At 39.1% G+C, this 22,463-nt stretch overlaps 1 protein-coding gene across 1 annotated transcript in view; it reads left to right on the top strand.

Moving 5' to 3' along the window:
* Window positions 1-463: 463 nt before the first annotated feature.
* DCT (dopachrome tautomerase) overlaps window positions 464-22,463 on the top strand; it is a gene marked incomplete at both ends in the record, with an annotated part of 28,526 nt that continues 6,526 nt past the window's right edge. Inside the window, 6 exons of the mRNA XM_081046165.1 lie at window positions 464-758; window positions 8,785-9,084; window positions 11,287-11,387; window positions 11,526-11,692; window positions 13,740-13,919; window positions 15,504-15,639. Of these exons, the coding sequence (XP_080902291.1) occupies window positions 464-758; window positions 8,785-9,084; window positions 11,287-11,387; window positions 11,526-11,692; window positions 13,740-13,919; window positions 15,504-15,639 (1,179 nt within the window). The remainder of the gene's footprint in view (window positions 759-8,784; window positions 9,085-11,286; window positions 11,388-11,525; window positions 11,693-13,739; window positions 13,920-15,503; window positions 15,640-22,463) is intronic.

A 22,463-nucleotide genomic window follows, 5' to 3' on the forward strand; every position in this document is an offset into this window, starting at 1 on the left:
TTGAACTGAGTTCAAGGCAATTAAAGTCATGGGCTAAGTAGGAAAGGAGGGGGTTTAGAAATACCAGCATAATAAGTAGTATGACTGGAGTGATCTGCAAATTAACTCAATTAGACAAAGCCTGATTTAACGGGGGAAAGATGGTGAGAAGCGCCACCCTCATTAAATCTGGTTGTTAGAGGTGCTTCTAATGGAATTAAATTTGTCTTAGTTGTTTGGATCACATAAAATAGTCTGTGCATGTGCATGTATACGCGTGCACATGCGTGGGTTCTGTGATTTTGTGGGTATTTTTTAATGAGGAGAGGAATAGAATGTAAAACAAAAAAATACCCCAAAATACCCCCAAAAACAAAAATCAAAAACTGAGTGAATGTTCAAGAGCTCAAGAGTGGAAGACAAGAAGAAAACCGGAGAGCAGTACGGAGTGCGCAGCGAGAGGGTGTTCTCCGATTACAAAGCCATGGGTCCCCTTCCGTGGGGGCTTCTGCTCTGTTGCCTGGGCTGTGGAATCCTGCCTGGAGTCTGGGCGCAGTTCCCCCGGGTCTGCATGACAGTGGACAGCTTGCTGTCCAAGGAGTGCTGCCCGCCACTGGGTGTGGAGCCGGCCAACGTCTGTGGCTCTCGGGTGGGCCGGGGCCAGTGCATGGAGGTGCAAGCCGACACCAGGCCCTGGGGTGGTCCTTACATCCTGAGAAACCAGGATGACCGGGAACGGTGGCCACGGAAGTTCTTCAACCGGACCTGCAAATGCACAGGTGAGGGAGGCCCCTGCCGAGAGACCTGGCCTGCTCCAAGCCTAGTGGGGAGGGCCCAGCTGGGAAAGGCGCTCCTAAGGAAGAGATGAGACTCATGAGACTGTTAGCCTGAATTTTGAAAGGCAAACCAAGTTTGTTTTTCATAGGCAGCGAATTGAGGAAGGCCAATGTTTCGGTTATATTTTTCACACCTTCTAGTACATCTAGTTATGGAAACTAAATAAATATTACATGGGCCAAGCCTGGCTATATGAACTCATGCCAACATACCATTGGCTTGTTTGTTGGAAGGGGAAACTAAAGAGCTCCAGAGTTAGCTTTGAAACCCAGAGCAAGTCCTTTCAAGATGGATTCAGTGCCTTCTCCTGAAATGGGTTTGCACTTGTTGATGAGGGGGTTGGGTGAGGCTTGGCATTTAGAAGACAGGAATCCAAGGAAGACATGCTGTATTCCTAGTGTCAGCATTTCTAGTGATTTGAGCAGGTCTCAAGCAGGATACGTTTTCCTTGTTAGGGTTATACCTGGGTTGTAACTTTGCCAGAGTTGGAAAGATGTGGCAGGACAAAGCTTTCTCAGTGAGCTGGGGAAGGGATGGTTGTTATTAGATAACAATGGCTTTTTTTCACTCTTTTCTGGGTTTGATGTGGGCATTTCAAAATTTGCTCCGTGTCCCTCTTTTAAGCCTTGGTCTCTCTTATGACCCATTTCTTTGAAATCTCTGTGCACTTCTTATTCTCTGGCTCTTCTGAGACCTCTCAAATCCTCTAGAACAGGGCTCCCCTCCAGTGCTGAGCAGCCGTACACAGCAGTGATAAATTCTCAAATGCTGGCAGGGCATTTGAAACACAAAAAACATAAGTGGCAACTTTAGCCAAGCCCTTGGACACTGTTTTACAGTGTCCAGCTGCATAGGAGTTTTTCCTTTTTAAATTATGTTTTCTTTTATGTTCTTAGAGAATGCTGCAACATAGGAAAATACAGATAATTGAGTTATGTAGGGTATAAAAAGTAAAACTAAGGGAATGTACCAAAGACTGTGAGGTTAATGTAGGAATAATGTTAGACTTTTTTTTAACTTAAAAAAATTCGGCTTTATAGTCATTTTGTTGTCATATTGTTAATTCAGTGATTCAAAGGAACTGTTAGTTTTGCCTTGGGGATTAATTATGACAAGAAGTTTTTAATAGCATATCGAACGTATACTATCCATTTTTTTTCTAAGCCAGTTGATCATTTGCTTCTATAGATGTTATTGTGTAGATTCTCATGGCTTTTCAGTCTAATGAGAACCAGCAGGTTTTTTATTACTTGTGTGATTGGAAATCATATAATACACTAACTTCTTTGTCCATGACTCAATAATTCTTCTAGAACACTTATTTCAGGTCAATTGATAGTAGAGTTCCACAATTTACAAAGGTTGAAAAATCTCTGTTTTGTAGACTCCTGTGACAGACTATATTAGGAAACCAGATACAACTATTAACTCTTCTTATCACCATCTACATACTTTATCTTTTTGATCTGGTAGCAAGCTTTTTTTTTTTTTTTTTTTTTTTAAGTGGGGATGGAAAGAATAGAGAATGGCAGAACAGAAGGTACTATTGTAATCTCCCTTTCCTCAGGGAATGCTTATAAATATTTCTCTAGAAGTGACAATAATTTAGGATCCCAGTGACCTCTTTCAAAACATGAAAAAGGACCCCCTACTCTGAGGAGGATAAACATACCTAAGAGGCAATGCATCAGAAACAAGGCCTGTCCTGTAAGTCTAGGCTGTAAGGATGTGCATAGGCCAGTCAAAGGAAGCAGGGCTTCCTCAGGATGTACGGTCTCCATCTCCGGCCATTGTCAAGGCCATGACTTCCCCTGAGACGCACTACCAGACTATAGCTCACCTTTCTCCACGATTTGATCTGTCTAGACTAATTCAAGACCGTAGTTCTTTCCATCCCAACTTGGATAGCTCCACTTGTGGTGGCTAGATGGTCTTTTTCTTTGAGTCTCAGGGCATCAGACTAAGTCCTTAGTGACTGAGCTGGGAAGATCTTTAGTGTACATAATAATCACTGCAATGTGTCATATGTCCCAAAGCAAGACACATATCTTTCAGTTTATTCTCTCTAATGAGTGAGTTGCTTGCTTTCCTAGGGTAGCTTTTTCATGGTTTAAGAGGCAGTCTTCAGATTTTAAACCTGATCTTAAGTGCCTCAAAGCCCACCTTTCTGGTAGCCTCATCATTTTTTTGGCAAATAGGACCCCTGGGATTTTTCTGACGTCAACCAAAATTTATTAAGACAGAGATGTACATTAGCTTCTAGCAACCAGACTATTGATAACCTTGAATTTTGTTCAAACAGTGAAAAAATAAACCTACCATTCATTTAGACATTTAGGTTGTTTTTACATCCTGGCTATTGGGGATAGTGCTGCAATGAACACGGGGATGCTAGTATCTCTTTGAGATTCTGATTTTAATTCTTTTAGATAAATACCCAGACGTGGAATTGCTAGATCATATGATAGTTCTATTTCTAAGTTTTTGAGGAACCTCCACAATGTTTTTCATAGCAGCTACACCATTTTGCTTTCCCACCCATCGTGTACAAGGATGGGTTCCCTTTTTTCCACATCCTAGCCAAGGGGTATGTGCAACTGAATACTATTTAGATTTTAAAAAGAAGGAAATCCTGCAATATGGGACAACGTGGGTAAACATGGAACACAGTATGTTAAAGAAATAAGTCAGTCACAGAAAGACACATACTGCATGACTCCACTTATAGGAGGCATCTAAATTAGTCAAATTCACAGAATCAGGGGAATGGTGGTTACCAGGAACCAGGGCAAGAGGGAAATGGAGAGTTACTAATAAGCCAGCATAAAGTTTCAGTTCAGCAAGATTAGTTCTAGAGTTCTGTATCTGCAATAATGTACTGTACACTTAAAAATGTGTAAAGAGGGTAGATTTCATGTTAAGTGTTCTTACCACAATAAAATAAAAATTTAAAAAGTCAACATACCATAGTCTCCACGATCTTGAAGTTGGTACAAGATTGTAGTCTATTAAACTGAAATAAATGCAAACTTTGAGGGGGAAAAAATTCCTAAATTATGTGCTCAAATTCTCTACAGAGAACTTTTCTATTCTCTTTGGGGATAAACTGAAACTAAAAATTACTGAACTTAATTTTTAGGAGGAGCTGAATTTCAGGAGACATAGCCATTCATTTTACAAGTCTTACCTGTCAGTTGGCATTTCTGAGAATAACCAGTTCCAGCTGTACCCTTGGACTTTTGAAAAACACGTGCACCAAATAGTTTTTGAATAGTTGTCTGAGAACATCTTGTTTGTACAAGTGACTAAATGCCTCCATTTTCCAATCTCTGAAATAGGGATGATGATGAAACCACACTTGTAAAATCCTTTTGAGCTCTGTAGATGAAAGGCCCTATGTGAGTATAAAGTATTGTTATTAAAATAATAGAATCTCTAATTAAAAGGAATAGACTACTTAGAGCTCCTTGTAAATTCACTAATCAGTGGTCTTTAAGCTTATTTAGTCTAATAGCCTTCTGAGGTTGAGCTGATGCAGTTCGTGTAGGAACGTGCATTGTTTAATTGTTCTCACTCTCTTCCCATTTTTGTCTCAGCTCTAAGTAGATATTGGATTTTGTCTTTGTAAATTTAATTTTTCTCAAAGACGTACTCAATGGTAGATAGATTGGTATCTAAGGATCCTTTATTTTCTCTCTCTCCATTTTCCAATGAGATAATGTGATTCTTTTTAAAAGGGCCTTCTTCTTATATTTTTTGCTGCTGCTATTGGTGGATTAAGAGAAAAAAGTTAACTCATGTTACATCAGTGTAAGGAACTGCTAGGAAATCTAAATTAAAACAATAAACATTTTGGGTGCTAGGCTTTCACTTCGTTGCACTTTTCAGTTGTCTTCAGCATTCTAACAAATTTTTTAAACCAGGTTTAGAAGCTCAAAAATGAAAAAGGTCTGACTGCAGAGCTTTTGCGTATTTTCTCTGACATATGCTGGAAAAGCAATTTTTTTTTTTTTATTGAATACATTTCTGGGTCACAGGTGAGTTTAAATCCAGACAAATGCTTTCTTATTACTTCTACATTGATTTTCAGGGGCAACTCTGGCTTTGTGAAAAGAGACATTCTATATGATTGTGAAGTATCTCTGGTCTTCTGAGTCAGAATAATCATTTTGTCTTTTGTCGTTGATGATGTTTGGCTGATTCCTCTGTTTTTACCTTCTCCACAGTTAGACTTGCATTGGTATTTCATCTGCCCTAGATGAAGGCACTGTGCCTTATTTATGTTTGTATCCTCTACTGCCTACTGCCTTTATTCAATTATTCATAGAGTCCTTCATCACACACCCAACCAATGTTTATTTAGCACCAATTATATTAGGCCCTTGAGATACAAAGGGGAAAAAAAAAACCTAACATGATTTTTAACGTGTCCAAAGTGTAGTGGGTGAGTAAGACATATAAAAACAAGTACTTATATTATACTACTTGATAAGAGGTATTTAGTAATACTAGTAATAATAACAACATAGAACTTACTCTGTAACAGACACTGTTCTAAGTGCTCTAATATATTAATGTGCTTATCACAACATGGCAGTCTCTGAGAGGTGAAATCCAAAGTTACCAAGTGTGGCAGTCTGTGAATGTATGTAAGGTTGTGGGACAGGGGGAAGCATATTTGGGTTTGATTACCTTTTAAGTAGTAGGTGTTAATAACTTATTTGCTGAACAAACAAATGAGGGAGATAATGAGATATTGGTAATTTTGTTTCTAGCAACCAAGAAGAACTGTGGTAAAGAAAGAGCAGGAATCTGTTACATATACACAATGGAATACTATTCGGCGTTAAGGAAAGATGATATAGGAGCATTTGTGACAACATGGATGGATCTTGAGAGTATAATGCTAAGTGAAATAAGTCAGACAGAAAAAGCAGAGAACCCTATGATTTCACTGATATGTGGTATATAAACCAAAAACAACAAAAGAACAAGACAAACAAATGAGAAACAAAAACTCATAGACACAGACAGTAATTTAGTGGTTACCAGAGGGTAAGGGGGTGGGGGGTGGGTGATGAGGGTAAGGGGGTCAAATATATGGTGATGGAAGGAGAACTGACTCTGGGTGGTGAACACACAATGGGTTTTATAGATGGTATAATACAGAATAGTACACCTGAAATCTATGTAAATTTACTAACAATTGTCACCCCAATAAATCTAATTAAAAAAAAAAAGAAAGAGCAGGAATCTTAAAACTCATGATGAATTACTCAGTTTCAACAACGAGACCCCAAAATTCAAAGACAATTTTTATGCTTTTAAATGTGTAAATGTATTGAGTTTATTATTACAAAACTTAGGGATGCTGTTTCTTAGCATTTTGAAGGAAGGAATTACTTTCTTATTGTAGAGCTGTAACTATGCATTCATCTCCAGTCATCTGGCTGTTGGTAAACAGCTGGAACTTTGGGTGTTTACTGTCCTTCAGGTGCGTTTTATTCAATCACTCCTCAAAAAAATATTCTTATAAAAGCTGCCAGAGTAGGTGATACATTCTAATCAAATTGTCTTAAAAGTAGTTATGATGTAATTTCAGTTGCTACCCTGAGGGAAAATAAATAACTCCAAGCTCCATGAAGCCTTAAGCACCTTCCAAAGCATCTAATACTGTAGTAGTTGCTCAACAAATTTTGTTAAATAATTTGTACTTAATAGTTTCACTCCAATAATCAATATAAATTTTAATATTTAACTGAAACTATTCTAAAACATGATTTCCTGTCTTGGGACTAGTAGAAATTTTCCTTTGAAGTATTTTTTACTTATGTTCTCATATGGTATTGAAACATAGTTGAGCTCTGCAAGGATAGATAGAATATTTTGCGTGTGACAAAGAGCATAGGACCCAAATAACCAATTACTTTTGAAAAAATTCTTCCTATTTATGATATTTTAAAGGACAATTTCTTAACCATCAAAAAATTCATTGGGTTAAAGAAAAGGATGCTTGTACATTTTACTTCCATAGTACAAATGCTATAGTTTTGTTTACATGCTAGTGGAAATTTTTATTTTTCTTTAAAATCCAAATAAGCTTCTCTCTACTATAGCCTTAGTACTTTTTTATTTACCTCTAATTTGGTACTTATAGTTTATCAAAACTATTTACAGGGCCAGCTTTCCCTTCTAATCCACCAAGAATAGGAAGAGAAAGGAAGAAGAAAATATACATTTACTGAATTATGTACTACATGCTTTCTACTCCTTTCTTTTAAAAATTATACTTGACATACTTCTTTCTTTTTTAAATTATTATTATTATTATTTAAATTTCAGCTTTATTGAGGCATAATTGACAAGTATAAGGTATTTAAAGTGTGTATCATGGTGATTTTGCTTTATATTTCTTGAATTCATTCGACGAACACTCATTTTTCCAAGGCCAAGCACAGGCCTTGCAGCAGGATAACTGTCTTGCAGTTGCCCATAGCTGAGACAAGTGGAAGTTCACAGCCAGTGTGATGAACTCAGTGGAAGTGGCATAGGCGGTACCATGGAGCACAGCACGGGAGCATCTGCCTCTGGCGTGTAGAATCAAGGATGTTGTAGACGACTCATGGTGAAGTTTAAAGAAGTGGGTAACCCAGGCAATGACAGAAAGGAGAGCCAGGAAAAAGGTCTGGGAGCATGAGATGGAGAAGGAGGAGGAGGGGAGCCCTGGAACTGGTCACCTGTGTTAAGTGCTTTACGTAACCCCTCTCATCCCCTGGGAGATATGTGTTATTATCCCCTTTTGTTTCAACATTTCAGTCCGATAATATTTAAATATTTATTCTCCCATTTATCAGCATCTAAGGAATGAGGTGCTTACTATAGCAAACGCAGTACTCGTGGGCTAGGATGGGAAAAGTCAAAGTGAGCTGAAATACTAAACTTCGGCGTTAATCAGAAAAATGCTGAGAGCCTGGCGTGGCCACTCCCCTCCTTTGGGTTGATAAAGCAGAGACATCTGTGCAACCACAGGAAGCCGGCAGTGATTTGCGCTTCCAGACACCACGGCAGCTAACTCACCTTTATGACCTGCTGGCCTCCATTGATTTTGCCTTAACTCTGTCTCCTTTGTGAAATAAACCAGCTTTTTAAATGTTAGATTTCACCTGAATATCTGGAAATCCGCTGATTTATTTTGGTTCCGCCTTTAGCTTGGTGTATATTCTCCTTCTCTAAATCAGGCTTTTAGTGTGTGCCATAGGACAGCAGGCTCGGCAGTGTGGACACGGAGTCTGCTCCTTAGTCCCAGGTTGGGATGCGGAGAGGATGTAGGAAGGGACATCCTGCACGAGCCGTGAGAGGAAGGAGAGTGTGGAAGACAACGCAAGATCAGTTGGCTAGGCTACCGTAACACTGTACCACTGACCGGGGGACCAACACAATTCATTCTCTCGCTGTTCTGGAGGCCTGAAGTCCAAGATCAAGGTGTGGACAGGTTTGCCGGTCTTCGCCCTGTGTCATCATGTCTTTGTCCAAATTTCCTGTTCTTGTAAGGACACCAGTTCTACTGGATTAGAGGCCACCTTAATGTCTTCATTTTAACTTAATTATCTCTTTTACAGACCCTATCTCTAAATATAGTCACATCCTGAGGTATTGAGGGTTAGAATTTCAACATATGAATTTTGGGGGAGACATTCCAGACCATAACAGCATCTAATGCATTTCACGTCCTGTTTCTTTGAAGGAAACATTTCTAGGGAGCTTTCTAATGTTCAGTTCACTTTGAGATGTACATTTTTCAAGAGGAGATTAAGGGAAGGAAATTGGCTTCTTTTGCCCTCTTGTAAGGACCTTCACCTTCTCTTTCATTCTACCCCAAAGTTCAAATTCAGAAATTGCTTCCAAACTACATAAACTTATTTCTTCTTCTCTCTCCCTCCCCACCCACATATTTTTAACATACTCTAGGAAACTTTACTGGCTACAACTGTGGAGACTGCAAGTTTGGCTGGACTGGCCCTAACTGTGATCAGAAGAAACCACCAATTGTTCGAAAGAACATCCACTCCTTGACTCCCCAGGAGAGGGAGCAGTTCTTGAGTGCCTTAGACCTGGCAAAGAATACTACACACCCGGACTACGTGATCACTACGCAACACTGGCTGGGCCTGCTTGGGCCCAATGGGACCCAGCCACAGTTCACCAACTGCAGCATTTATGATTTCTTTGTGTGGCTCCATTATTATTCTGTTAGAGATACGTTATTAGGTGAGTTTTCCCCTTAGATTAATGTATGTTTGGGTTTGGGGGTAATATAGGTTTGGGTTTGGGGATAATATAGGTTTGGGTTTGGGGGTAGATGGGTGAGAAGTAATTTCAGGCAGTTAATTAACAAGAGAACAACCTGAAGGAAGGGTTCGGCTTGTGAAAGTCAGACGATTATCAAATGCTGTGTAAAGTGAGGATGGAGCAGTTTCTTCCTGTGCATTGGTTGCAAACATTGGACACTGTTCTCTCCTGTAGTTTGGGTTTGGGTTTCAAAGTCTAATCTCTTCTCCATGAATCTCTTCATCCTCAAAGACAAGAAAGAGGTAGTGAAGTAAAGGCAAATTACTTTTGATTCCAGAAGAAAACATGTCTAAATCTGGCCATGAGGAAGCCCTCTCTGACCTTTTCTTCAAATTAGAGGAATTAACTGAACATGTGCTGAAGCACACAAAATTTCTTTGGGAAGATTAGAGTGTTTGTGTTAGAAGTGTGTACCTCATGAAACTCACAGATACTACTCTTTAGTCTTTCAGGTCATTGTTTATGGTGCCTATGCACTGCTGGGATCCTCAGGGTTGTTAGGGAGTTGTTTTGTCAAGAAAAAGCATAAGCTGAGCCACAGTAATGTAGAATTCATCCTGGCTTTGCCCTTTGAAATTATAGTGATATCTGATGCTTGAGAAAATGGTGGCCTGCCCTTCTAAATCCCCCAAATTGGGGCCTGGTAGGACTTCGAATGGTGGGGGGGTTTGTCTATTAGGAACTTCATTAATCTAGTAGGTCCAGCTTTGTCCTCAGTTATTTTTCAGTCAGGGTGAAGCCCTGGTGGAAATGTTTATTCCCAGAGGTCTTGACTCCAGTCCAGATTCTGCTCAGTGCAGTTCTGAACCCTTGGCTATCCCTGCAATTCTCTCTACGTTGGGCGCTCCTTGGGGGAGTCAGGGTGAATGAGAACATCAAGCTCACTTCAAACAGTCCATTTGCATTTAGAATTATCTGTCCTTGTGTTTATCTCTGGGTCCCCATCACTTGATTCTCCCTCTTCCTTGTTTTTAAACTTGGGTTTTTTTTTAATTAAAAAAAAAATCAATTGCAGTTGACATACAATATTATCCTCCCTCATCATTTTGTTTGAGAACTTTAAACTTTGTTCTGGATTGAAACATTATAAAAGGGCTGTCCAACAGCAGCAACAGCAGTTCTTTCCTCAGTGTGAGTCTTTTAAAAACTTGCCTCTCAGGTAAGCAAGCATCTGTCTTTCTTTGTTGATAGATAAGGAGGCACTTCTAGCTATAAACCTTTATAGCTTTCCTGTCATGACTCTAAGGAATTTTTGCTTTATGAAAGGCTACTCTCTCAAGAGGAAAAGAAAACTACAGTTTCTGGTCGTATCTAGGAATTAAATTTATATTCATGTCTGTTCAGCTCTCTGAAGTTATTATAGGTACTTTGAAAAAGAACTAAAGTTAGCTAAAGTTTCTACATAACCATCAAAAGCTGTTATGAAAGGGGGAAGAAGGATGAAATAGGCAGTAAGGAGGTCATTAAATTGCCCAAAGCTTTCCACTAAAATTGGCAGTTCCAGTGGCCAGCCAAATTGGTTTGAATGTATTTTTCTCTCTTCTAGTCTCGGTGACCATGGTTGTCAGCTAGTAGTTGAAACTGATTGATGGCTGAAGCAAAATCCATGAAAGTTCTTTTTGGTTATATAAATGCTGAATTAGAATTAAGTGCAGTAGAAGTTGCTTTATTCTTAATTAAGTCCTCCCTTATAAATGTGTGAGTTTGTAAGGAACAGGTTAGAAAAATGTCTTTTAAAAATATATTTCATTTAGGTCTTAATGATCTATTCGTTTAGATAGTTTGATTTCATCTTAATGAAATATTGCTTAAAATTAAATATATAACAGGGGCTCTTAATTCTGAAAAATGATCTGAGTTTCTCCAGGTTTCTGTTGACAATCAAAATGTCAAGAGATGAAGGAAAATTATCCTAAAAGTGATAGTTGCTTCTGAAATTGTTTTATTGTTGATGTTGCTTTCAAAGAGATAAATGACCAAAACTACTTCTTCTTCTTTTTTTCCTTTTTTCTTTTTAATAAACACTGTTGGCATACTGACTTTGCAGATACATCTCAGGTAAGGTTTAATATTGAAAAAACTCTATTCTGTGATATCTAATTAGTTTCCCAATTGTTTTAGGACCAGGGCGCCCATATAAGGCCATTGATTTCTCACACCAAGGACCCGCCTTTGTCACCTGGCACCGGTACCATTTGTTGTGGCTGGAAAGAGATCTCCAGGTTGGTGACAACTATACCATTGGCTCTTTACATTTTGCTACACATTTGGTGAAGACCCATGTCAGTGTTTGATTTGTATGCTTTCATGTTGTATCTGATGGCATGAATGAAATGACTAGGCATGACTTTTGCTTTTAGCGACTTATTGGCAATGAGTCCTTTGCTTTGCCCTACTGGAACTTCGCCACGGGGAGAAACGAGTGTGATGTGTGTACAGACCAACTTCTTGGGGCTGCAAGACAAGATGATCCAACTCTGATTAGTCAGAACTCAAGATTCTCCAGCTGGGGAATTATCTGTGATAGGTAATCACGTCTGTATCTGGAATGGTAATCCAGAGACCTTATTTTCTTATGTCTGAGAGATGGAGAGTTGCTTTACATTTCTGTTTCTAATGCATGTTGGGTTCTGTTTCCATGTTTCTGAAAATGATTTTCTTGGGGGAGATGGGATTTTTAAAAATTCTAAGCCCTTTACTAAAAGAATAGAGGTATGAAAATCACATCTGTGAATTGAATATGCTTGGTCATCATTTTGAGGTCACCTATTTTGAAATTTGTAGTTCCTGCATTCAGCCAACGTTGGTTAAGCCCCAGTCATATTCTAAACAGTGTAATAGTGTTGGGAATACAAGGATGAATATATTATAGCTTCCCTTTTGAATATCATTTTATATTTACCAAGGTAGATTGCTTGTAAACAAATCATAATACAACCTGAGACGTATCATAATAGATGTATGTGTAAAGCCAAGCAGAGAGTCAGGGAAAGGCTCTAAGAGGTGGAGACAATTATTCTGAGCCTTTAAAAGGGCACAGACCTCAGCCAGGCAGGGGAGGGTGTTGAGTATGTCCTAGGTGGAGGAAAATTGTATATATGAAGCTAGAAAAGCAGTGTGGTATGGCTGAACCGCAGCATGCTGGCAGTTGAGAGGAATAGGGGATGGGGCCGTGGGAGAATGCTAAGTACGGAAGGACACAGAAGCAGGGGGGCAGCCCGCCGCCCGTGAAGAATTCTGTCCTCAGTGATTCCTTGAATGTGTTTCTCTTTCGTGGCACATATCTCAGAAAAAGATTCCCCAAGAAGCTCCTTTGCCTTCCTTTATTCATCTGTTTCCTCCAAAATCCTGTTTTGAATCCGACTGCTTTAGCTCCCCTGTCCTGTGACTTTCGACTACTCCACAGCACAGAGCTTCATCGTCACTCACCTGAGGCTGGGCCCAAGTGTGTTTTCAGAGGTCTAGGCCTACCTAGCTAGGATCCCACCTTCTACATCCTAAGCTTTTCCTACAGTCCTCGGACAGCTCCACACTACATAGAGACCTAACGAGTGCTTTTTACGTGACTTAGCATAATTCCCTAAAGCCCCATTTCTTATAGTGCCTTGAGGTATTACTATGTGGTATGTGAAAAGAGATTTCTATGATCAAATACACTTAGGGAATGCTGAGTTAAAAAGTTTATCTATGTATTTATTTTTTTAGAAGCGCTCAGGTCATTTCTTATGTAAACATATTATTATTCTTCAAGAGGGGCCTAAACTTATCTGACCCTGTCACCTTTATTTCACAGATCGTCTCACTTGAACACACTTGGGAAAGGCTGCCTTGGAGATCTTTTTTCTTTGCCTAGTTTTAGGGACTGGCCTCTTTCATCCTCATGTGTGTGCTGATTCTATTCTCACATGCCCGGTACTACCCCTTCCCCATTAAAACACACAGAAACAGCTTTAAAATTTTATCTCTACCAATGAAATAATGCTCTGATGGTGGAGTTTCAGGCCACAGTAGGCATATAGAATATACTCTTTTATGGGAATGGGATTTTCTCAGCCTCCATGTTTACTATATAACTATCCCCACAGCCTTAGAACATTTTTTAATACAGCATTTGTCCTAATACCTCCACTCCGTATTGTTTTACCTGTTTTCACTCTGATTGCCTCCGTTTGCCTTCAATTTTCCTAAAATGCTTTCCTAACTTTACATAGGCCCTTCTGCCCAAACTGGCTTAGCTCAGTAGAATATGGGTCACAGTATTTTCTCTTCTGTTACTGAAGATTCAATGCACATAATGAGTCACCATCTTACCTGTAAATCCTCTTACTGTCTGTACAGTGGAATGGTAATTGTCATGCATATTTATTTATATGTCATATTTTTGCATCTATGAATTTGAAACTCTTTAATCCATAATTACTTTTGGAGGTAGTACTTTGACCACATATTTTTGAACTGTAAGGTAACTGTAATAAATTTTATCACGAGTATGACTCTGATTGGTTTTCTTGGCCCCAAGTTAAGATACTATCTGCACATTAAGACACATATTTTTAATCCCCTTCAAATCTTAGCTTAGATGATTACAACCGTCAGGTCACCCTGTGTAATGGAACCTATGAAGGCTTGTTGAGAAGAAATCAAGTGGGAAGAAACGGTGAGAAATTGCCAACCCTGAAAGATGTACAAGATTGTCTGTCTCTCGAGGAGTTTGACAATCCCCCATTCTTCCAGAACTCTACCTTCAGCTTCAGGTTGGTACTCTGAGCTCTGCTAGGCTGGAACTTTATAACACTTTTAGATTTTCATGCCTGTGGTCATAATGAACTAGAAGGAAATCCAGGTGTTGGGAGACATTTACAAAGCTAAGTCTTTTGATAAGAGAGTATAACAAGGGATCAGTGTGAGTGAGGAAAGTCATCATCCATGCACTATAATTAACAGTGACGTTTTAATCTCTCCTAACTCAGCTGTTTATAACCATATGTTATATTTCTAATTTCTGCACATATGTAGGTACAGTGTTCAAACCAAGGTACCTCTTTAAATTTAGGATTCAAAAAATATTTTCTCATGCTCTTTCTTTTACTTTTCTGTCTTTTTAAAAATTTTATCAGCCATAGATCTTAATATTAGGGTCTGAGATCTCAGAGGAGTATTACAGACTAAATGCAACTCAAATTACAACACAGCAACTACATTGCAATGCTTGAAATTTAAAAAGGCCAGCTGATAAGTCTCTCCCTCTAAAAAAACTTTAATAATTAAGAGAAATATGTATGGATATAAATAAGATTTTAAACAAAGGTGGATGTGATTCCAAAAAGAAATGGTGATAGACTCCTGGTCTTCTCCAAAACTGGATTCTTTCTCTCTTATCTGTGAATTGCAGAACTGATGGATTATTTGGGGCCAGGAGTAGGATAGACTAGCCCTAAATGCAGAGGTTGTACTAAGTATAGCAGGGTTCGGGATCTGTATTGGGGTTGGACACAGCCCTTAGGGTCGGGTCAAAGGTGAGGTAAAGGGCAACATTTAAGATTGTCTTGAAAAGAAACATGCATTAGTTTTTCATTGTGATAAAAATGCTGTTGACACAGGTTGCATTCCATATAGATTTAAAGGAGTGGTTCTCAAAGTGTGATGCCCAGACAACCATAATTGGCATCACTTAGGGGTTGGTTAGAATTACAAATTCTTAGGACCCAGCCTACATCTACTGAATCAGAAACGCTAGAAATGGGACATGAATTACGTGGGTTTTTTTCCTAGTGATTCTGCTGTGTTCTTAAATCTGAGGATCACTGGGTTAGGGTATGGAAAATTAGAATTTCCTGAAAATGGGGAGGGAGGGAAAAAGAAAAGGGAAATTTGGGGATACGTTTAGGATGTTGACTATATTACAGTCAAGCTATAGGTCGATTTAGTTGAGAAATAGGGATATAAGATTACATGCTAATTCAAAAAATATTTATTGATCATAGCCCATGTGCTGGGCATGGTATTGAGACTTGGAAATAAAAATCTGAAGAAAACCGCCCTCTAGGAATTCATGGTCTGTCATGGGAGACAGATACGAAGGTGAAAAATTGTCATACAGTACACAAAAGAGATATAATCCAGCTGAGCAGGTGTAGAAGTGGCACTGATTAAGAATTCCCTCCCCTTATAGAAGATCATCATTAAAGGTCAGGGCTAGTTCTTAGTTAATGAGTCATGACAGAGCTTCCCATTTCCTTACCCAGTTTCAAATGAGAAGACTATTATTTAGGCTGGAACAAATAAAAAGACCTTTGTCAATCTGTGACTATTGATGTTGACATACTGATTTCTCTCAGGAATGCCCTGGAAGGGTTTGATAAAGCAGACGGGACCCTGAACTCTCAAGTGGTGAGCCTTCATAATTTGGTTCATTCCTTCCTGAACGGGACAAATGCTTTGCCGCATTCTGCCGCCAATGATCCCATTTTTGTGGTAGGTTCAAAGACTCAGAATGGATGAAAATTTTTCTAGATAATATATTGGATTTATTTTCTTTTCCATAAGGTTAAAGTTTGGTATGTGTGTTATTCTCTGTGTGATCAATGGGATGTATGTGTATGTAAATTAATTGAATTTGCACCATAGGAGTGAGTAGATAGCATTTGCAGTCCCCTCATCAGAAACTTGTGCTTTGGAGATGGTTAACTTTGGAATGACCCTAGATAAGGGTTTACAGTCCACAGTTGAATTCATCCATTAGCATAATGATATTATATCATAATTTAGCATAATGTATATCATAAATTAGCATAATGATAAATGATTTTTAATTGGTGAAATGAGTGGTGTTGAAGATAAGTGGTGGGCTACAAGGACTTTGCAGACATGGTGAGCCTGGCATGAAGCCCAGCAATCTGGCTTCTCTGAAGCAGCACATGAAATCCAAACTTCTGCTTGGTGTTTGGTCCTGGCCCCCTCACTTCACAAAAGATTCGGATTCAAAATCAGCTCCTCCTGTTGTCAGAATACCGTTGTGTCCACGTTGGAGTGAATCTGCCATGAAGACACTTGTCAGAGGAGAGTGTGGCCTTCCCTGGGGGTACAAGAACAGGTTCTTTCACTCCTTCTGTGTCTGTTTGCTAATAAGTGCTTGTAGGTTCACCGGAATTTGGTCTTATACTTGCTTTCCTGGTTACACACCACTTAGCAACAACTTTACTTGAGATGAGAGGACATATGGTCACTACCCACCCCCAACTGCAGGAGGCTTCTGATAATGTAAAACAGACTGGTAGTGCTGAATGGACAAATTGGGCTGAGTCAGTTTGCAAACTTGAAGATATATTTGGTCCTGTCACTTTTGTTTGCAAATGAACAGATTCAACTCAAACTCATTTAGGGTAAAAAAAAATTAATTTTTTGGCTTAAAATAACTGGAAAATTTAGGAGTGCTGCTGGATTCAGGCATCTCTGACTCTCGAGGCTCACATGATGTCTGCTCTTTGTCTCTGTCTTCTTAGATGGCTTCTCTCTATGTGGTAGCTGGGATGTCCCTAAGCAGTCACATATGCTACCAGCTTAGCATATGGCATAAAGAAGTCATGTTTCCATTGCAGCAGGAGAAGAGCCCCAGGATTGGCCAGGCCTGGTTACCTTCCTTCCCTCAACCAATCACTGTGGCAAGGGGAATGAGGTCTTCTGATTGGCCAGACAAAGGTCACATGTTCATCCCCATTGTAGGAGCATGTGAATCCCCCGCCTCACCCCTACACACCACCTTTAGTGACTTCTGTGCAGGATAAAATAAGTCCTGTTAGTCAGAAGAGAGAGATGAGTGGAGGATGGGTGCTAGACAGACAAAAATGACCGTGCTTTCAATTCATACAAAACCTCACATTTGATGTTGCTTACTTGGTTAACAGCCAATGGGGAGCGTTGCTATGACTATGTAGGGGCCTCACAGTTCTTGAAAATTCAAAATGTGATTAACTCCCTTGGTATATTTGAGCCTCATTTCTGTCTCATTTTAAAACCAAAGGATAAACAGAAGGGATCATGACAACAGGATTGTAAATACTAGACTCCAAGCTTTACTAGTTTAAAAAATATGTTCACCAAGGGGGTCTCTTGAGACAAGCAACATGGGAGAAGGGCAAGTCAGGGCCACATTACCCCAGGTGCCCTCAGTCAGTGCCCTCCAGCCCAAGACCACTAGGAATACATCGGTAGTGGAACACGAAAGGTTTACTGCTTGGTGCAGGGACAGAGTAGGGAGCTGTGCAGTGTCTCAGGCATCAGAAAAGACTGGAAGGATTTGGGCTTGTGCTCGATGAATTTGGGAGGGTTTAAAGTAACACGGTTTTGGTCTAGATTGGATGCTGTCACGAAGCAGAGGTAATTCTATGATTGAGTGTCACAATAATCCTTTCTCTAGGGAAGGCAGACCCTAACTTTCAAAGCAATGGCAGTCCCTTGTACTGGTCCCAAAGAGCTAATGTTCCATGTTAGGCATTTTGTGACTTGGGCAATGTTCATGTTTTGTCTGTGCTCACACGTGATTATGGAGCTGTGTTGTTTTTGTCCTGATCCATCCGTCAGAGTGACCTTGTCTGATGTTGATATTCCATGAAATTGTTTATGTCCAACGAGAGAAGACCAAGACCTCAGTGATAGTACCAGGCAGCTCCTGGGTGTCAAGTGCTTCTACCCCCCCACCCCAGTCCCCACGTACAGCTCATCACAGTTGGCTTTAGACAGTATAAACATTTGTATTTCAGCTACTGAAACCCCCAAATGTCTCTGTTTTACAGACACTTAACTCACTATCCACTATTTTAACACTGTCTTCAGGGTACTATGTCTTGGATAGATGGTTTCAGAACAGTCACAAGAAGAAATTTCACCACTGGTCCTTTTTTATTTTTTCAGTATTTTGAGTTTATATTATTATCCGGTTTAGATTGTGTACCACAGTAAACAAACACTATATAGATTTATTCCTCAGAATTTTCCTCACCTTAGTGTTAATTTTTAACAGTGTGCTTTAGTTTGTTCAGGCGGCCATAACAAAATAGCACAAACAAGGTGGCCTAAACAACAGAAATTTATATCTTACAGTTCTGGAGGCTGGGAAATCTAAGGTCAAAGTGCTTGTTGATTTGGTTCCTGGTGAAAGTACTCTTCCTATTGCAGAATGCTGCCTTCTTGTTGTGTCCTTACATGGCAGACAGAAAGAGGGCCTGAGCTCTCCTTTGTGTCTTCTTCTAAGAACACTAATGCTGTCACCCTTATGATCTCATTTAACCTTAATTACATCTTTATAGGTCCCCGTCTCCAAATAAAATCACCTTAGGTATTAAGGCGTCAACATATGAATTTGGGAGCAAGGGACACAAGTCAGTCTGTAGTACAGTGCATCCTGAGACCACCAGTTTACGACAGTTTGTTTTCCTAGACTTCTGGGAGGCCAGGGCATAGTCAAAAGAGCGCAGGATTACAAGTCAAATTAGTCCTGATGTGCAGTCTGGGGAGCCTCATCGAATTACGTGGAGCCTCTGTTCCCCACTACAAAGTGAGGGTCACAGGTCCCATCTGGTGTTGGGGAAGTGATGTGCTCATCAGGGCAACTCATAATAAATCAGGATATTAGGAAGCTAGTCAAGAGACAGTCAAGTATAACACAAATGTTATAAAAATATCAATGTGTTTTATAGTAATTGGTGGGAAAGAATTAGAGAACTGTGTGGCATTTGAGTTTCTGTGCCCTCAGGCGAATTGCTGACAATCACGAAGTAAGAGATACTTCAAAGATGATTATTATTTTTACTCCACCAAGGGTACAAAACAAGAAGCTATGAAGAGGGAGGATAAAGGTATAGGTCCCATGGACTCTCAGCTGGCCTGGTGGTGTGAAGGCTGAGGGAACTTTCTGGACTCCCAGATAGAGAAATATGTGGTAAGAGTAAGCTGTAAGAAATCCTGAGATGGGAACAGTTGGTGGAGCTGTTCTTCTTTTTAAAAACTGTTTCTCCCTTCACATTGGTGTGGTAGCAACAAATGAAGGGGTTGTCAGAAATGTGGGTTATTGGCCTCAATCTCTAATAAGGTAGAAGGCTTCCCTGTTAGGTCTCCATAGTCACCTTTCTCTTCTGTAGCATGCCTGCCTGGTTCTATGGTTCTAACATGCTATTTCACATAATTTCCTGCCTATCATCCGAGCCATCAGCTTGTGCCAAGCATTTCTCTGCTGTGTAACTCTACCTCTATTTATCTTTTCTATATATCTCTAAGCAAGTTTTTATTAAAAACATACATTTTCAACTGCATAATTTATACACACAGTGCATATTCATAAGGAAAAGTATCACAGTACTCCTTATCCAGTTCTCCAAAATATTATGAGTAGAACATCAGAATCCTTTGGCAAATTGAGAATTATACCCCAAATCTTTCTCTCTTACTACAGGGAATAATGGTGATGCTAATAATATGGTTTTCAGCATCCTAAGTCTTGAAGACCACTATGTCCCATCTCCTCCATTTGAGGAAGTCCACTAAGTGTCCATGGCTTGGCAACATTTTGCTCTGAATGGCCAGATAGCAAGTATTTTAGGCTTTGCAAGCCAGACATTATGAAGTCTCCATTCACTACCAACTCACACCTATCCACTATTATTTTCTCTATTCTTCCAGATATATTTTATAAATGTACAAACACATATGTTTACATGTATCCTACCATTATTTTATCCAAATGGTGGCATACTGTAGACACTTCTGTGAATTTGTGGTCTCGTTATTTTTTTATTTTTTTACTTATTCGAAATCACTCCATATCAGTTTATAAAGGGCTTTCTTATTCCTTTTCCTAAGGGCTGTATGGTATTCTATAGTATGCATTTATCCTGAAATTTTAAACTAGTCTCCTATTGATGGGCATTTAGGTGGTTTATAACCTTTTGCTTTATAAGCAATGCTGCATTCAGTGAACGTGTAGGGTAAGTTGAGAGAATAGAATCACCGGGTCAAAGGTTAAAGAAATGCATTTGAAATTTTGGTAGATATTGTCAAATTGTCCTTTAGAATTTTGCATGATTTTCCCTCCTACCAGCTATGTAGCAGAGTAACAATTCTCTTTTTTATTAATACAGTGTATTATTTCACTTTTTCATGTCTGCCAATTTGATAGGTAAAAATGGTATTTCAGTGAGTTTAATTTTTACTTCTTTTTATAAATGGAGTTCAGCATCTTTTAATATATTTAAAGAACCATTTGCATTTCTCTTTCTGTGATCTGTTTATGTAGGATAACGACTTCTGGGAAGAGAAAAAAACCTAGTTTCATAACAGAATTAGTGAAAGTATCTGTTCCTTACGTAACGAGATAACGTCCTTTTTCCCCCTGATATTTCACTTGTTTGAAAAACTGACACTGTGTTCATATAACAATGTGTTTTCTATTTTTTACTGGCTTATCATTGACCTCATACCCAACCAGTAGAACAGTGACTGACACTTAAGTCAAGGCTCAATAAATTTTTGTTAGGATATTTTAAAGCATCTATTCATGTATCCCTATGGTAGATGTCCTGCAAACACAATCTTTTAACTTCACAAAATTTTTTATGACAAATTCCTCTCCTTATTTTACATATGGGGAAAATAAAGTTCTGGGGGCTAAGGAATGAGTACAAGGTCATGTGAGCTAGGAAGAGGCCGAGCAGAGAGTATAAGAAAAGTTTCCTACTCAAAAATTTCCCCCTGTCATGTCTCCAGCTACAGTTTTGCCTTTTGTCACTTTAGACAATTATTAATTTAATCCCTTCACAATTGCTTTCATTATAGCTGAGGAAATGTAGTCCTGAGGAAACATAGTCTTGTTAGATCATGTTAATAGGAATTAACACTAATTGGTGAAGGGCAGGGCTGAATAATTTTCCTTGGCTTTTGAAAAAATAGAGCATTGGTTATATCATGAGTAAGTATTCATGTTTTTAAAATGCCACATTTACTTATTAAATATATGTATTTTAAATACCAAAATATAATCATGTATCTCTGTAGCAGATATAAGGCAACAATAGGATCCTTCTACTTTACTTTTGAATTTATTTAATACCCTCAAATTACATTTGGCCTTTAGAGATATGAACTAAGCTCATTTTCATCTTGTGTCTAACAAAGTTATTATTAGTTTCTCAAGAGCAATTCAAAGTATCTTGTTTAGGAACAATGCTCACAACTTTAACAAAAATACCTATTCTATAGGTTGCACTACTTTTCTTTCTAGCCTGTGGATACAGTATTGCTGCCAGCATTTTGTATATTGCATTCTTTGCATATTCTTGGCACACACTAGCCTTTCTTTTTTAAAATACCATCTGTAAATTGGATACTCTGAATAGAGTTCCTACCAGAGCATTTGTTGTGTAATGTTTTATAGCCCTTCTGAGAACTATAATCTTTTCTTATTACGTCCCCCTGTCCTTTTATCCCTCCAAACTATGAATTGTTTTAGAGTCTTGTCCCCTCCTTAGTTATTTGCGCTTTGCACTGGATGAATTCGGATACTTTCCAATTTTTTTTGCCTCTGGCAGCACTGAATCTGGACCTTTCTATGTCCTGAGAGTCTCTTGTCTTTTTCTAGTCACAATTTGATCTCTGACTTGAATTCAGACAGTATCTAAAAGTTCAAGAAATGTTGTGTGGCCTTCTTTGGAAAATTCATTCTGTATGGCCCTAGATACTTTCCCCGTGTTTCACTTAGGGTTAGTTCAGTTGCTTAGAGCGGAAAACCCAAATTACAGGAGCTTAAACAAAAAAGAGGTTTATTTTTTCTCTTTATGTGAAAGAACTCCTGTGGCAGACAGTCCATGCTGGCATAGTATCATCAAGGACACTCCTGTCTTTTTGCTCTACTGTCCTTGGTGAGCGGCTTTTTTTCTTAACTTTGCTTGTTGGCTGTTAAGGTGGTTGCTGCAGCTCTAGCCATGATATCCATGTTCCAGGAAGCAGCAAGGACAAATGTAAAGGGAAAAGGCAACACTTTTAAGATGAAGCAGCCACCTTTAAAGAACTTCCCTAGAAGTCCTAGCTAATGATTTCCAGTTAAATCTCAAAATACAAAGAAAGTTACTGAGGAAAAAGAGGAGACTGGATATTGGGTAAGCAATCAACAGGGCTTGCCATTCTTAGACATTCTACCTTTATTGCTTGGACTCCACATGTGAGGCCAAACATCTAGGTGAGGCTGGCAGGCTCCCCAGGACACACCTGCAGGAAGAAGCACACCTTCTCTCTCTGGGAACTTCTAACCT

This window comes from Rhinolophus hipposideros, assembly GCF_964194185.1.
Source record: "Rhinolophus hipposideros genome assembly, chromosome: 4".
Lineage (NCBI taxonomy): Eukaryota > Metazoa > Chordata > Mammalia > Chiroptera > Rhinolophidae > Rhinolophus > Rhinolophus hipposideros.